The following is a 14480-nucleotide window of genomic DNA, read 5'->3' as shown; positions in this document are numbered from 1 at the left end:
ACTTCTTTTTTTTTTTACCATGATTTAGTTTAGAGATGCACTGTGTAACTTTTTGGTTGGCGGTCCATCACCTGTTTGATTCTATGGATATGTCATTGCTCTGCCTGGAATGTTCTACAGTATGACCTTGAAGTTCTACCTTACATTTATTCAATTACAGCTGGTTTTATAGGATTGAAATGCCTAGAAAAACAGACATTCTGACTGTGAGTGTAGTTAGCACTTCACAGATCTGACCTGGAACTTGGTCTGGTTTGGTCTCCAAGAAGATAGAAAGGTTTAATACCATACTGTGAAGCATTCCAGACAAAGCAATAGCAACTCCATGGAGAAAAGCATTTGTCGGACCCTCCACCAGAAAAGTTAATGCACCTTTAACTTATTGAAAATATCATGCATCAATTAATAAACATGTTTGCTTTCTCTAATCATGCAATAAAATTGTAGAGCTGTCTCAAAATAAGTTTGTAAAATACTCATAGTGATATATTGATACCACAGCCCACAGTATCAATACAATCACCAAATTTACTTTCACAATATATTGATTTTTAAATAATTGTTTACACCTCTACTTTCTGAGTGATGTATTTGAACAATACTGACTAATTAACTTTTACTCGTGTAATAATCTCTATACAAAGGGTTGCATCTGGTTTTAGGTTCCTCTGAGTTGTTGTTAGGATGATTGCAGTGTTTAGGTGGTTTTCCTCTGTTTATCTTTTCCTACATGTTTGTGAGTGCCATTTTGTGTGTTCCCATACTTCAAGCCTTGCTGTTGTATAAACACAGACAGATGCTGTGTGCCAGTGTCATTAACTTCAGCATGGCAGGTTCAAGTGTATATTTTAAACTTGTGAGTTCAGTTTAGTCCTCCAACAATCTTTTGAGCTTTCATCTGAAAATTACAAAATAGTGCTTTTTCATAATTTGTGAGTTTCATCTGTGTTGTTTTACACTAAATTGTTATTTTTTGTTTTGAATGATGGTTTATAGTGTAATCTAACTAAAATGTAATTAATCAGTTGGAGCAATTATATTGAGTTGAAAAGACTGACTGTCTTAATATGTTTAAAACCTATTAGTCACAGTCAGGAGGAGGGATTTTAAATGGAGTCTTTTGTGTGCAAAATATTTATATCAATCATGATCATCAGCTAACAGATATGCCAAAGAATACCATGTGAAACTGTTTTATAGGGCTTTGATCCAAACTCAGAAGCACTCTCTAAAATATTTTCAGCTGTAATATTAAACAGAAAACATGGCCAAAGAACAAAGTTTAGTGGTTATGCCTTTTTATTAACAGTTTCAGGTCCCAGCGTGGGGCCTTGGTAATCAATACCACAGTCTGCTCTTGTCCCTGAGAGGCAGTATTGGGATGAACTGTTTGAACCCTCCAGATACTGGAGAATAGACACATCAATTAGAACAGTTCAAAGCAGTACAACGTCATTAAAAGCAAATGTAAACCATGACAAAGGCAGGGGAGGTACATTCTACACAGTCACTACGCACTGAAACAAGCGCAGTACACAATACTGTAACCCAGATGTACAGAGTAACCCAATATGGGTGAGAGAGACACAGAGGGCCTTCCTCCATGTGAACGCCGCCATGTTGCTCCTGACAGGCTCAGCCTGTGATCTGCTCTCATTAACCTTTATCTGTGTGCAAACTAAGAGCCACTGCAGATCTGCTTACAAATATCATCTAATTACAAACCAAACTGGTTTTGTCTTCTATTTTAGTCTCTTCTGTGGTGAGAGCCTGTGCAGGAGCAAACAGGTCATTTTAAACTCAGCTGTGCAACTTTCAAATAAAACTTTTCAAAGCAAGTCAAAAGCTGATTGTAACCCCAATTCAAAATCTCTTTTGCCATAATAAATTTCCCTGATTGTAACAATGCAAGGACTTTTTAAATTATACAATTATACATTATATATTTAACAGATATTTGAGAGATTTCGAGGGGTTAATTTAGTCGTATAGTATTTATCTGAGGCTTGTCATTGAATGGACATGGATTAGATGAAGTCACCTAATATTCAAAGTGCTTTGTCCTGACGCCTCAGATTTGGTCAATAAAGGTTGCATTTGGAAATTTGCCAATAGCCAGCTCAATTATGGAGGAATAACACTGTTAACTTAAAATAAAAACATCTTCATACACAGAAGCTTTTCCGGAGTCATCTGTTGAGAGCAGCTAAATAAACAAGCTAAGACGCAGAAGCCCACACAGGCCTGTACAGACGGTTAAAACAAAACAAAATGCGAAAGCTGGCAAAAGCTCGAATATGTGAGATACATTCTATGAGAATTGCAGATACATTTACAAGCAACATTTACACGACAAAGCTCAACTGATTGCCTGCAAAGCTTAACAATGAAAGCTTCTTCCTGCTGACCGCCATTTAGCTCGTCCCAGACATTATGGGCGAGGTCATGGGGTCACACAGGAAGTTAGAGTCCCGGAGCGGACCGCACAGCAGCCCAGTAAAATAACAAGACCAATCACCACTGTAACAAAATACAGCAGCTTCACGGTCTAACACGAAACACTGGTCCCCACGAGCCTTTCAGATACCGAGGCAGGACGGGGACGAGGATGAGAAAGGAGCGGTCGCCCTAAAAAGCAACCTGAGGGGGGCACCACGGGGTATCCGGGTACAGCAGACAGTGCACCGTCTTGAACCTAGAAGAAGAAGAAGAAGAATGATGTTATGATCACGTTTTACAGGAAATACAGCAACAATTCTGGCTGCACGATTTGGGAAACATCTAATTATATGTTTTCAGATTTGATTTAAAATTAAAATATATGTTTAAAGTTGTAGATTCTATTTAAAGTCTACATTACAAACAAGTCCAGGATTATTAACATTTGAGAGAATACTGTAATAAACACTGATTAACGACATTTATGAACATGTTTGTAGATGTGTAAACAACAGGATATTTTGTTCTTTGCGTTCTGTTTTCTAAATAATTGCAGTTTTTCCGATTTGAAAATTTGCTATTCCGATTTGTTTGCAATAAATCCATATTGTGCAGTCCTAGCAGTCGAAGCGAAACTAAATAATAGACCCTTACCTCGATGGGTCCTCCTCCACCGAGAAAACCCCTTTCAAATTGATGATGTTGCTCTTATTTTCAAACATCCCATAACTGAGAGTGATCTGAGGAAAAACACAAAAATATTAAAATACAAAGTCACCTTCATAATAACCAAACAGCTGGAGTCATGGTAGAATGAGTAAGTACCTGTTTGTAGATGTCTGGTCTGGACACTTGTTGCAGATTCTCCAGGTGAGAGTGAAACAGGTTACTGCGAGTCAGAGGGACGCCCAGCACAGACTCGATGATGTAACCGATGGTACAGTCGTCAGGGAGACGGATTTTCTCGGCTGTGTTCATAAAATGGCCTCCACTGAAACAAAAAATACATACAGAAATGAGATGAGAAATCTTAATCCAAGGTTTAAATCACCTTTTTTTTTTTTGTTTTGGCATAACTTTGTGCGACTTACCTGGCCCATGGGCTCATTTTCAGCGCCAGTCCACGGCTCACACAAAAGCCTGCTCCTCCAGTGGCGAACCAGAAATTCACTGGTTTCTATCCAGATAAAAACACAATATTTAGCATGCAAATGACAATATACTAGTGTTACAATATTAACATCAACACCAACGCTACCAATTTAGATACCACCAGTAATAGACAACAGAATGTGATTTTCAACCATAAATAATAGTGCCTTCTTTATGTTATCATGTGGTCTTATAGTAGTTCTGGTAGTTCTTGTTTATATGATTTTTTTGTATTGATTACTAGCTCAAATGGGTATCTGGTTTCAATACTATTTTGTGCTGAAGAGTATCTGATTTTTGTTACTTTTAATATCCCTACAATCTGTATAGTCATAATACATTTGCACTAAATTATAGCTACATACCATTTTGTTGTCTCCCAGTCTCTCCGTGGCCTCGATGGGCCGGTCCAGACTGGGTTTGCCGATGTACATGTCCTGGGTGTGAGTGTACTGGGACAGATGTTTGACCAGAGTCCTCACATTCACGTAGTTATCGTCATCCACGTGACAAAACCACCTGTAACACACAGCTCTGTTAGACACTCAAGACTTTCTGTACACTTATACTTTATGTACTTTACAATAACTACACCTAAATTTGTCTAAATAAAGCAGTCAGGCTTACTAACTAATACCCATGACCATAACTTTTCTGGTGGAGGGTCCGTCAAATGCTTTTCTCCATGGAGAGATGTTATTGATTTGTCTGGAATGTTTCACAGTATGGTATTAAAGCTTTTTATCTTCATGGAGACCATACCAGATCAAGTTACAAGTTTGAAATCTGGAGAGACAACCCCGCTCACTGTTAAAATGCTTGTTTCTTCTAGGTATTTTTGTGTAATAAAACCACCTGCACCTTCAAGGTTAGTTACAGTGTCATTGCTATAAAGTGATATCAACTTTTGTAATAAATTATATTATTATACTCACTTTTTGCCAGACTCTATAAACTTGTCATACTCCACAGCCATTTTGCAGGACAGAGCTTGTCGACTGTGAGCGGCAGAGCAGTTGGTGTTGACCGCATGGCTCCCTGTAAAAACAAGAACAATTTTATTATCAAATGCACTTTTATATGAGAACATGAATGCATAAAAATCTCACATTTCACTAATACAAAACCCTCAAAGTAGAGAAAATGCAGCTCTGTTTTAAAGGTGCATTTTGTAACTTTTCTGGTGTAGGGTTCTTCAAATGCTTTTCACATGGAGATGTTATTGCTTTGTGTTTTTGTATTGGCATTAAACAATTTTATCTTTCTATTTTCATGGAGACTAAAGCAGATTAAATTACAGGTCAGATCTGCAGAGAGGCAACTCCGCTCACATTCACAACGCTATAAAGCTATAAAACCATTGTAATTGAATAAATGTAAGGGAGAGCTGTTTAAAGTCATACTGTGGAAGATTCCAGACAAAGATATATAGAGATATTTATAGAAACAAGCAGGTGACGAACCCCAAGCCAAATGTATAAAATTTCCATTGTAAAACTTACCAATTTTCTTCTTCAGTTCTTCATCTTCTCCATCCGTGAAAATGTATGTCTGCAAACAAGCAAATCATACATCATATAAGTGGATATGATTATGAAACACGTAACTGGACCAGATCATGTGATGGGGCAGTAACATGACATGGCCTCTCACTGTGTCCTGGGGCAAATCTGTCATTTTCAGCCTGGTGAGATTATGGCATCAATCATCAAGACTATTGTACCATTGAGTTAAACAGCCCCATGCGCTAATAAAGACCCTTTGTCCTTTTGCATTTCCCTTGCCATGGCAACTATACAGCCGCTCCGAAGCATCCCAGACACGGGACAAAGCGGTAGGCAGACAGTCCTCACCCCTACCCCTTCCTTTTACCCCAATGCCCCGAGTTACGCCCCCACCATCTTTCCTGGATGTCTTAACTGATGCAAAGTCCAACACAGCCAAAGCCAATTAAGCGTGTTCACCGATAAACACAGTAGTTAAAAGATAAAACTACAAAATCGGTCTTAAAATCAACAATGAAACTGCAGGCGCCCACTTGTAAAATGTTGCAGTTAGTCATAAAGGTCTTTTACAACAAGGCCATATAATAGGAGTGTATGGAGATAGCGCAGATTAGACCAGTTACAATGGACAGGTGCAAATGGTGCTTTGACTTTGTAACCGCCAGTGTTTACTCTGAACCTCAGGTAAAAGCAGCACCTGCCAAACAGCACGCTAACCATCACAGCCACGTGTCTCTACATGCAAGCTCGTGCTGCCTAGACCCCCAATAACAAAAGGGCTTATAATAGTAGTCAGTGATCCAAAAAGCTACAGTATTTGCTCCATTGTATTTGTATTATGCGTGCAGACAAGAGTTTCCTGTCAAGTTTGGCCGTACCAGACTACGCAATATTACTGTTGTTTAGCAAATAAAAAGTAAACTAGATTAATTTTTTTTTACAATAATAGTCATACTAAATTAAAATACAATTCAATGTATTTATAGCAACTTGTTCATTTTAGCTTGTGTGTTATGCCGCCTTTTTTAATATGTTACCTATGAAAATGTTTCGCAATGTGGTTTTAAACTACAAACTCACCTGCTTTTTATATTTTGGAATCCAAATTAATCATAAATAATCACTTAAAAATCTCAAAAACTTGTAATATTTTATTTTTGTGGTGATCATGTGTTTCTAATCTTTTGTTTATCTAGAGGAGAGTGCTGGTGGTTTGCCTGCTTAAAGCGTCCAAGGCGAGCCCTATTTGCTCTAAGCCTGTTGAATATTCGAGCTAATCAGAGAGCAGCTGCCTGTGCGGAGCTGTGGCGGTGGGACAAGGGGGGGATCTTTGGTGCTTATTAGTAAATCAGGAGCAGTGTGTGGTCAGTCACCCACCCCCCCTGCCCGCCTGCCCTTCCTCTCCCTCTCTGGGCCTCTTCAATAGAAAACAACGCTGTGAATTTTCATGCTGGGGAGAGCCTGCAGCCCAATCTGTTTGCGCTCATTTGCATACAGCTGCTGGGGTTAAAGCCTGAGAGAGCGGGAGGGCATCCTGGCGAAGTTTATTTGTCTTATCTGGAATTCACACTAGAAAATAAGTGTGCAGAGTGGTGATAAGAGACAAGGGAGAGTATTGGCGTTTGGACTTAGTTTTGGCAGTACACTGGACATGGTGCCTGGCTGGCTGTCTCCACTCTTATAGGAAGGAAGGGCACTCGCTTCAGTCTACCTCCACCCTGGCTGCTTCCTATTACGCTTTGTACTACACCTATGTCAGCACTTATATAGCCAAAACAATACGAGTTTTACTACAAATAATTTCAGAGTTTATCTTCTTACCCAACTCTATTGTAAAGCTTTTCTAATCAGTCCACTGCACCCGCTTGTGTTTTTTCAACATCCTAAAAGCGCTCATTGTTGCATAGCGCCTGGGTAATTATCGAGCTCTTGAGAAAGGAATGCATGGCACACTACGAGAGATTCAGATGCCAGCTGTCTGAACTTTAAAGCAGAGCGAATTTCGGCTTTGGTGGGCGCAGATACGTGCCCAGTTTTACCGAGCGTGGCGCCAGATTGTAAAAGAAAAAAAAAAAGGGTGATGAGAGTTCACTTGGAGTAGAAAGATGTTGAGCCACACTTTTGTTTTAGCCAGAGGGCAGCACACAGTATCTGAATGGAGATAAGGGTCTAATTCAAATGCAAAGATCCTACAGATTAACCAGGCCTAAGGCAGTATTGTGATGTAAAGGGAACCTGAAAGCAACTATAAATTGTCAGAATTAAGAAAGAAAATAGATTTAAATGTGCTGCATGTGTACAGAATAGTTTATAGTAAGAAACAGAGGCAATAGTAATATGTAGGCTAATAGTACAGATGAAACTCCCTTTAATTTTTTGATTGGATCGTGTATAATATTTTACACTTTATTTCTGAATAAATGTGTTACCAATGAACACACTGATTGTTTTATATTCTGATTTCATTTTTAAATACAAAAATTTCCTCAAAAAACCTGTACATACACAGTACAGTATTGCAACTGGACTTTGTTATTGGATTTGGTCCGATTGGCACTTGCAACTGAACTCATTAAATCAATGAACTCTTTATATAATTTTTTTTTTCCAAATAATTCAAAATCAAGTATTATTTTCCATCATCTGAGCGTGAGAATGTAACCTGGATAAGAGAGGTGCACATATGTCTGCGGTGGGAACTGGGCTGATCATATGTTTGGTATTAGAGCTGTTCTTTTGTTGTGACCACCTGGCACCCTCTCCTCTCTACTCCCTCCAGTATTGTGGTGCCTTTATGTCCCCTGTCTCTATAGCGCCACCCGCCAGCTGCCCTGCCCATGACGCCTGCTGTTAACTTCATCACATGAGTTCACTATCATCATTACAAACAATTAGTGCAAGCTTTCCTCTCATATTAGCAGATGTTGAAGACTTTAGGTAATTGATACTGACCGCTAAGTGAATCTTGCTGGAGTTTGACATGAATTAACTCAGAAAACCATGTCCAGATCATTTCACTGGCCTTTTTATCATCTTTTGTGTATCTCTCAAAGAACTTTGGTTCTCACGCCCAGCATGAAACTTCTCAGTTTGTATAGATGTGCCACCGTTGTTCCAATCTATACCCCTCACGAAGACCCGTTTTCAGATATATCACAGACCGACCTAGACAAAAAACTCCTAAGTCCAAGGAGAGGGTTGAGGGGAAATACAGTAAAGCTTCTTCTTGAGAAAAATGTTTTGTTGGTGAAATTATGGAAAAGTGGGGATGACCCAAAAAGCTGGAGTATCAACTGCACCCTGGACTCTCACAAAGGGGGGTACCCAAAAGAAGGGGGTGATATAAGAGAGAACAAGAAGCAGTGAATGGGCTGAGGTTCTCAGGGACATCACTCATGGGGTGAATGAGGAGTGACTGAGCGGAGGTGACAGAGCTCTGAGGCTCCCGGTGTCACGGGGGACACGGGGAACAATCCTGCACTACACCATCACCTAACAAGCCCATTCAATCCATTACTGAGTACAAATGTATCCAGTGCTGTCCAATATTGATAATAGCCTCATCATTAAAAAGTGTCATACCTGTTGCATATTTCTGGAGATCCACGTGTCCAGCAGCAGGTTGAGTCTGGACTGGTGAAACTTCTTGGTGGTCTTCACAGCGATGAAGACATCATCCGCGGTGATGTCCTCTGCTGGCGCGGGGTCACGTTTGGAGTCAGAGGCGCGCGAGGGTTTCTGCGCTTCCCTCCTGCCCCGGGAGAGTTTGGTGATGTACGCGGAGAATCCTTTCTTATTATTATCCACGGCGTCCCCCGCTTCGCTCCCGAGAGTCTGTTCTTGCGCGTTTGCACCGGTTAATTCAAAGCGGTGATGCTGAACTACAAGGACGACTAATACAAGACACAGACAAGCGGTGCTGGCAATAGAAATAGCAGTCTTCTTCCCGTTATTCTTAAACATGGTTAAATCTAATCAAAAAGCCTAGAATTGTGAAAAAGGAACCTCTGCAGCGCCCCAATGTCCATAGGGTATTTATTTCGCTAAATCCAAAACGCACAGGTCTTTAGGCGAGCATTTCTGAATTGGAAATGAAAAGCTTTGCGCGTGAGAGTTATTTATAAGCTTCCACTGTGGCCCCGCCTCCACACCCAGCGTGAAGCCAGTGACGTACACAGGGGGCTGGACCAGAGCCATGTGTTAGAGTTGAGCAGCAGTAAAATAGTGAACACCCTCCCTCACCATCTAAAACCATTTTTTTAAGACAAAATTTGTGTTCTTTCTCATTACAATTCCCCACTATTATCCAATATAGCCGTATATGGACAGAGCATATAATAAACTTAATTTATAGTACTTTTTTGCTCTTTTTTTTTGCTTTATTTCATCATCCATAAGTATTACTCATCCATATGTATTACTTTGAGGTAACAATACAAGCCCTTTCATACATAAACTTATTCTTCCTCTCTTTGAAGGCTGGTATAGGCCTTGGTGTTACATGTTTAAAATTCAGGAAAGTCATCTCACACACTGGCCTCCTATTCTTCATCCACCAGAGTGTGTATACATTTGTTTATTAAGCAGCATTTTTTAAAATAAGCATAATTTCTATTGAAAGTTAAATCTATTTAAATGTGCGTATGTGCAGAACAGATCTCCATTGTTCTTGGGGGCGACCATGCCAGCCCTCTAAACAGTTGGCCATTCCTCGACACTTGTTATTCAAATTTTGGCTCTTGAAACTCCGCGCCGTCTGTCGTTGTTTGGGACGGTGACCAAAGACATGGGTTCGCTTTAGGCCGACATGCAGCTGGTGGAACCATGGAGCGCTAGGCTGTGCCAAAAAGTCTCCATAACGGCCATTTTGGGGAAAAAAAAAACTTCTACAAGGCATGTCAGAAATCTAGGGAGCCCGCCTGATGACGTATGCAAAAAAATATATTAAAGGCCTTAAATTACTATTTCATTCTCATGTTTTACTTAATTCGTTCCCATGTTTTAGTTAATTTGTTCCCACGATTTAGTTAATTTGTTTTCACATTTTTAGCAAATTCATACACATCACTACAGTATCAGCCCATTGTTCCAAAAGCCCAATATTCCGACCATAAACACACACAGTAGCTGGATGCTTTGTAACATGCTGAGGATAAATCGTTCGTAAATTTGGAGTGTTAGTGGAATTCTTTTCCGTTAAGAGCCACACCAGGGCGCGGAGCCACAAACACCAGAACTAGAAAATCTACACCATGTCATTAGTGGATTATATAATACACGATGTAGCCGCTGAGGCAATCGCCAGGACTACACCAGAATTACACCAGGACTACACCAGGATTGGACCAGGACTGAACCTACACTGTGTCATTAGCGGTTATAAATATACGCCACAGCCGCAGAGCCAATCACCAGGAGGACTATATCAGGAGTGGACGGAACCAGGACTGAACCAGGACTGAACCAGGACTGAGCCTAGATGTGTCATTAGCAGATTATAAACATATACACACGGCAACCGCAGAGCTGATCACCAGGACTACACCAGGTCTAAACAAGGACTGGACCAGGACTGAATCAGGACTGAATCAGGACTGGACCAGGACTAAAGCAGGAGTGGGATACTCAAAAAACTGACCATAACCGGCAACTGGGATACTGATGTGCATGTAAACGCAATAACTGTGTACGTCTTGTACACCATAGATGAACGGGAGGCGAATTTACAAATCTTACTATGGCCAAAATACTTGACATTCATCCAAGATGTCAATTGGCCTGGAAACAAGTGCCATTTCCCAGTCTTTTCCTGGAAAGATGAGAGACCAGGCTGAGTGTATTTATTACATAAAACCATCAGCGGAGACAATCTGCTTGCTGGCTGCGCTCCCGGTTTAGTCCTGGTTTAGTCCTGGTCCAGTCCTGATTTAGCCCTGTTTTAGTCCTGGTTCAGTCCTGGTGTAGTCCTCCTGGCAATCAACTCAGCTGCTGCGGTGTATATTATATAATCTGTTAATGACACAGCATAGGTTCAGCCCTGGTCCAGTCCTGGTCCAGTCCCGGTCCAGTCCTGGTCCAGTCCTGGTGTAGTCCTGGTGTAGTTCTGGTCTAGTCCTGCTCTAGTCCTGGTGTAGTCCTGGTCTAATTCTGCTCTAGTCCTGGTGTAGTCCTGGCGATCAGCTCAGCGGCTGCATCATATATTATTTAATCCACTAATGACACGGCGTAGATTTTCTTCTTCTGGTGTTTGTGGCTCCACGCCCCGGTGTGGCTCTAAATGAATTCCACCCACACTCCGAATGTACTAACGATTTATCCTCAGCATGTTACAGTGCATTCAGCATCTCCACTGTGTGTATGTGCGTGTGTGTATGGTTGGACTATTGGGCATGGAAACAAATTAACTAAAAGGTGGGAACGAAATAGTAATTTGACGCCACAATTTAGTATCTTTTTTCACATACATCATCAGGCGGGCTCCCTACATTTTGGCACATCTGATGATGACTCTGACGATGTCTCTGTTTCTTGTGGTGCATTTTTTCTTTGCATTGTTTCTGTACTTGAAGTTGTTTTCTCTAACTTAGATGCATTGGGACGTTGCAGTGCGTTTGGCCCCTGTCAGCCACCGTACTATGTGTGTGTATGGTCAGACTATTGGGCTTTCAGAACAAAGAGTTTACCTATAGTGATGTGTATGAAATAGCTAAAACATGGGAACAAATTACATATTGTGGGAATGAAATAGTAATTTGAGGCCACGATTTAGTATCTTTTTCACATACGAATTACTTTGTGTACGAATTGTGCTTATATAAATAAACTTGCTGTGCCTTGCCTTTAACTACTACTCACAGATATTAACTGCAACTGCTGTAAAGAAGTGTTTATTACTACAAGCACTAACTGTCTTTTAATGCCACAACTGCAATTAGTGCTGTCTTAGCGCTACTAATACTATTACCTATTAGCCTAACTAAAAAAAAGCTTCTTTTTATCACAAAAGAACAGAAAAGACGATTTTACCAATTAATTGAACCCTTTCACCAAAATAAATGTACCAGCTTAAAGGTGCACTGTGTAAATTTTGGTGGATGGTCCAACACCTGCTTGTCTCCATGGAGATATTACTATATTACAGTGGAGACAGGTTAATGGTCAGATCTATGGAGAAGCAAGTCTGCACGTGGTAAGAATGTTTGAACTATAAAACACCTCTAATTGAACAAATACAATGGAGATGTTTAATGCCCAACTGTGGAACATTCCAGGGAATGAAATAACATCTCCATGGAGACAAGCAAGCAGCTGACCTTCAACCTGAGAAATTACATAGTGCATATTTAAATACCGAGTACTCAGATTTATCATAAGTTTAGAGTCTAGTTTTGCTCTTTAGTTCAGAGATATTTTAAATGTGCACTATGTAACTTTTCTGGTAGGGGGTCAGTTATCTGGTTGTCTACATGGAGTTTATTTCTTTGCCTGGAATGTTCCACAATAAAGGATTTGATCTGTCTGTCTTTTGTTCATTTTAAATAGGGTGTTTACTGTTTTTAAAAATACCTTGAAAATACTGCATTCTTACTGTTTGGCTCATTATAGTTCACCTTTCAGTTTTAACAGTTTCTACAAATCCAGTTCTGTTGAAACGCAGGTGCTTTATTGAAAGTGATCCCGGGACATGGCACACATAAGTTAGCTCAGCGTTTTGTCCTAACTGACGAGCGCTTTTGTTCACCTTGTAAAGCGTCTAAAGCCAGTGTAAGAAACCAGGCGGAGGGAGGAGGGCGGAGAGGGGGGGGTGTCTCTGCTGCGTCATTCTTTTTCTCTCAAACAGCTCTTTCTGTGCAGATCCCAGGGCATTCGGCCCATCACGGAAACTCTTTTTCCAAAACAATAGCTGGAACCGTAACTTTGTAACTTGGCCTTCGATTCATTGGTGGCTGGTCTGTCACAAATAAGTGGTGAAAGCAGTATTTTTAATCATGAAAGAATGGTGCTGTTTTCCCATGCAGTAGCAGCAGTAGGAACATCAGTAGTTGGAAGTAATAGTATAGTAGTAGTAGTAGTAGTAGTAGTAGTAGTAGTAGTAGTAGTAGTAGTAGTAGTAGGCCTTTGGTGCCTGGTCTGTCACAACTAAGTGGTGAAAGCAGTATTTTAAATCAGAAAAGAATGAAGCTTTGCAGTACCAGCAGTAACAGCAGTAGTCATAGCAGTCGTAGTAATAGTAGTGGTATTAGTAGTTGTGGTTGTAGTAGAAGTAGTAGTAGTAGCAGCAGTAGGCAGTAGCAGTAGTAGAAGTAGCAGTAGGAGGAGGAGAAGTAGGAGTAGTTGGAGTATTAGTAGTAGTAGCACTAGGAGTAGGCCTATAGTTAACCAAACTTTTGGTTAACTTGGGTTAACCAACAACTTTGTAACTTGGCCTGTGGTTTGTTGGTGGCCGGTGTGTCACAAATAAGTGGTGAAACCATTATTTTAATCACACAAGAGTGAAGCTATTTTTCTATGCAGCAGCAGCAGTAGTAATATCAGTAGTTAATAGGAGTAGTAGTAGTAGTAGCAGTAGTAGTGGTAGAAGCAATATGCATATATGCACTTACTTCAAGATAATATCTGTCCTTCTCACCTTGAAAGTTAAAATGCATCAGCACAGCATTTTTTGTACTTTTCCTTGTCTCATTAGTAGTAATGGTAGCAGCAGCAGTAGTAGCAGCAGTAGTAGTAGTAATAGTGGTAGTAGTAGTGGTAGTAGAAGTAGGAATAGCAATAGTAGATCACGTTCACTCAATTTGAACAAAATAAACAGAAAGTACTTGAGTAATATATATATATATATATATATATATATATATATATATATATATATATATATATATATATATATATATATATATATATATATATATATATATATCATGCTATATCCTATATATATTATGCTATATATGACTATTACAGATAGAAGGATTTTTATAAGTATAAAATTTAATGTACAATGTAAGCTAAAAGTACAACTATCTCATTACACGATAACATCTGTCCTCACCTTCAAAGTTAAAATGCATCAACACAGCATTTTTGTATTTTTCCATTGTTTGGCTCATTAGTAGTTATAGCAGAAGCAGCAGTAGTTATAGCAATACTAGTACTAGTAGTAGTAGTAGTTGTAGCAGTAGTAGATTGGTCACAGCTAAATATTACTATTACATATAGAAGGATTGTTATAAGTACACAATTTAATGTACAGTGTAAACTAAAAGTACAACTATCTTACTACAAGATAATATCTGTCCTCACCTTCAAAGTTTAAACAGCATTTTTGTATTTTTCCACCGCTCGTCTCTTGTTACCAGATGATTCCAGTGAGATTTAGTTGTCCTT

General features: G+C 39.8%; 1 protein-coding gene across 1 annotated transcript; it reads right to left on the bottom strand.

Annotated features, from left to right (window-relative positions):
* Positions 1-1291: 1291 nt before the first annotated feature.
* lfng (LFNG O-fucosylpeptide 3-beta-N-acetylglucosaminyltransferase) lies at positions 1292-9171 on the bottom strand. Its single transcript, XM_020933025.2, has 8 exons — positions 8679-9171; positions 5094-5142; positions 4527-4629; positions 3957-4110; positions 3531-3616; positions 3265-3430; positions 3094-3179; positions 1292-2695 (listed from the first exon to the last, which is right to left on the bottom strand). Exons 1-8 carry the CDS (start codon positions 9057-9059, stop codon positions 2629-2631), a joined length of 1092 nt encoding a protein of 363 aa, XP_020788684.2. The 5' UTR covers positions 9060-9171; the 3' UTR covers positions 1292-2628.
* Positions 9172-14480: the final 5309 nt, after the last annotated feature.

This window comes from Boleophthalmus pectinirostris, unplaced genomic scaffold (assembly GCF_026225935.1).
Source record: "Boleophthalmus pectinirostris isolate CB_2022bp ecotype Guang Dong unplaced genomic scaffold, ASM2622593v1 HiC_scaffold_17, whole genome shotgun sequence".
NCBI classification, from domain to species: Eukaryota; Metazoa; Chordata; class Actinopteri; order Gobiiformes; family Gobiidae; genus Boleophthalmus; species Boleophthalmus pectinirostris.
This window is presented reverse-complemented; position numbering and strand designations above follow the sequence as displayed.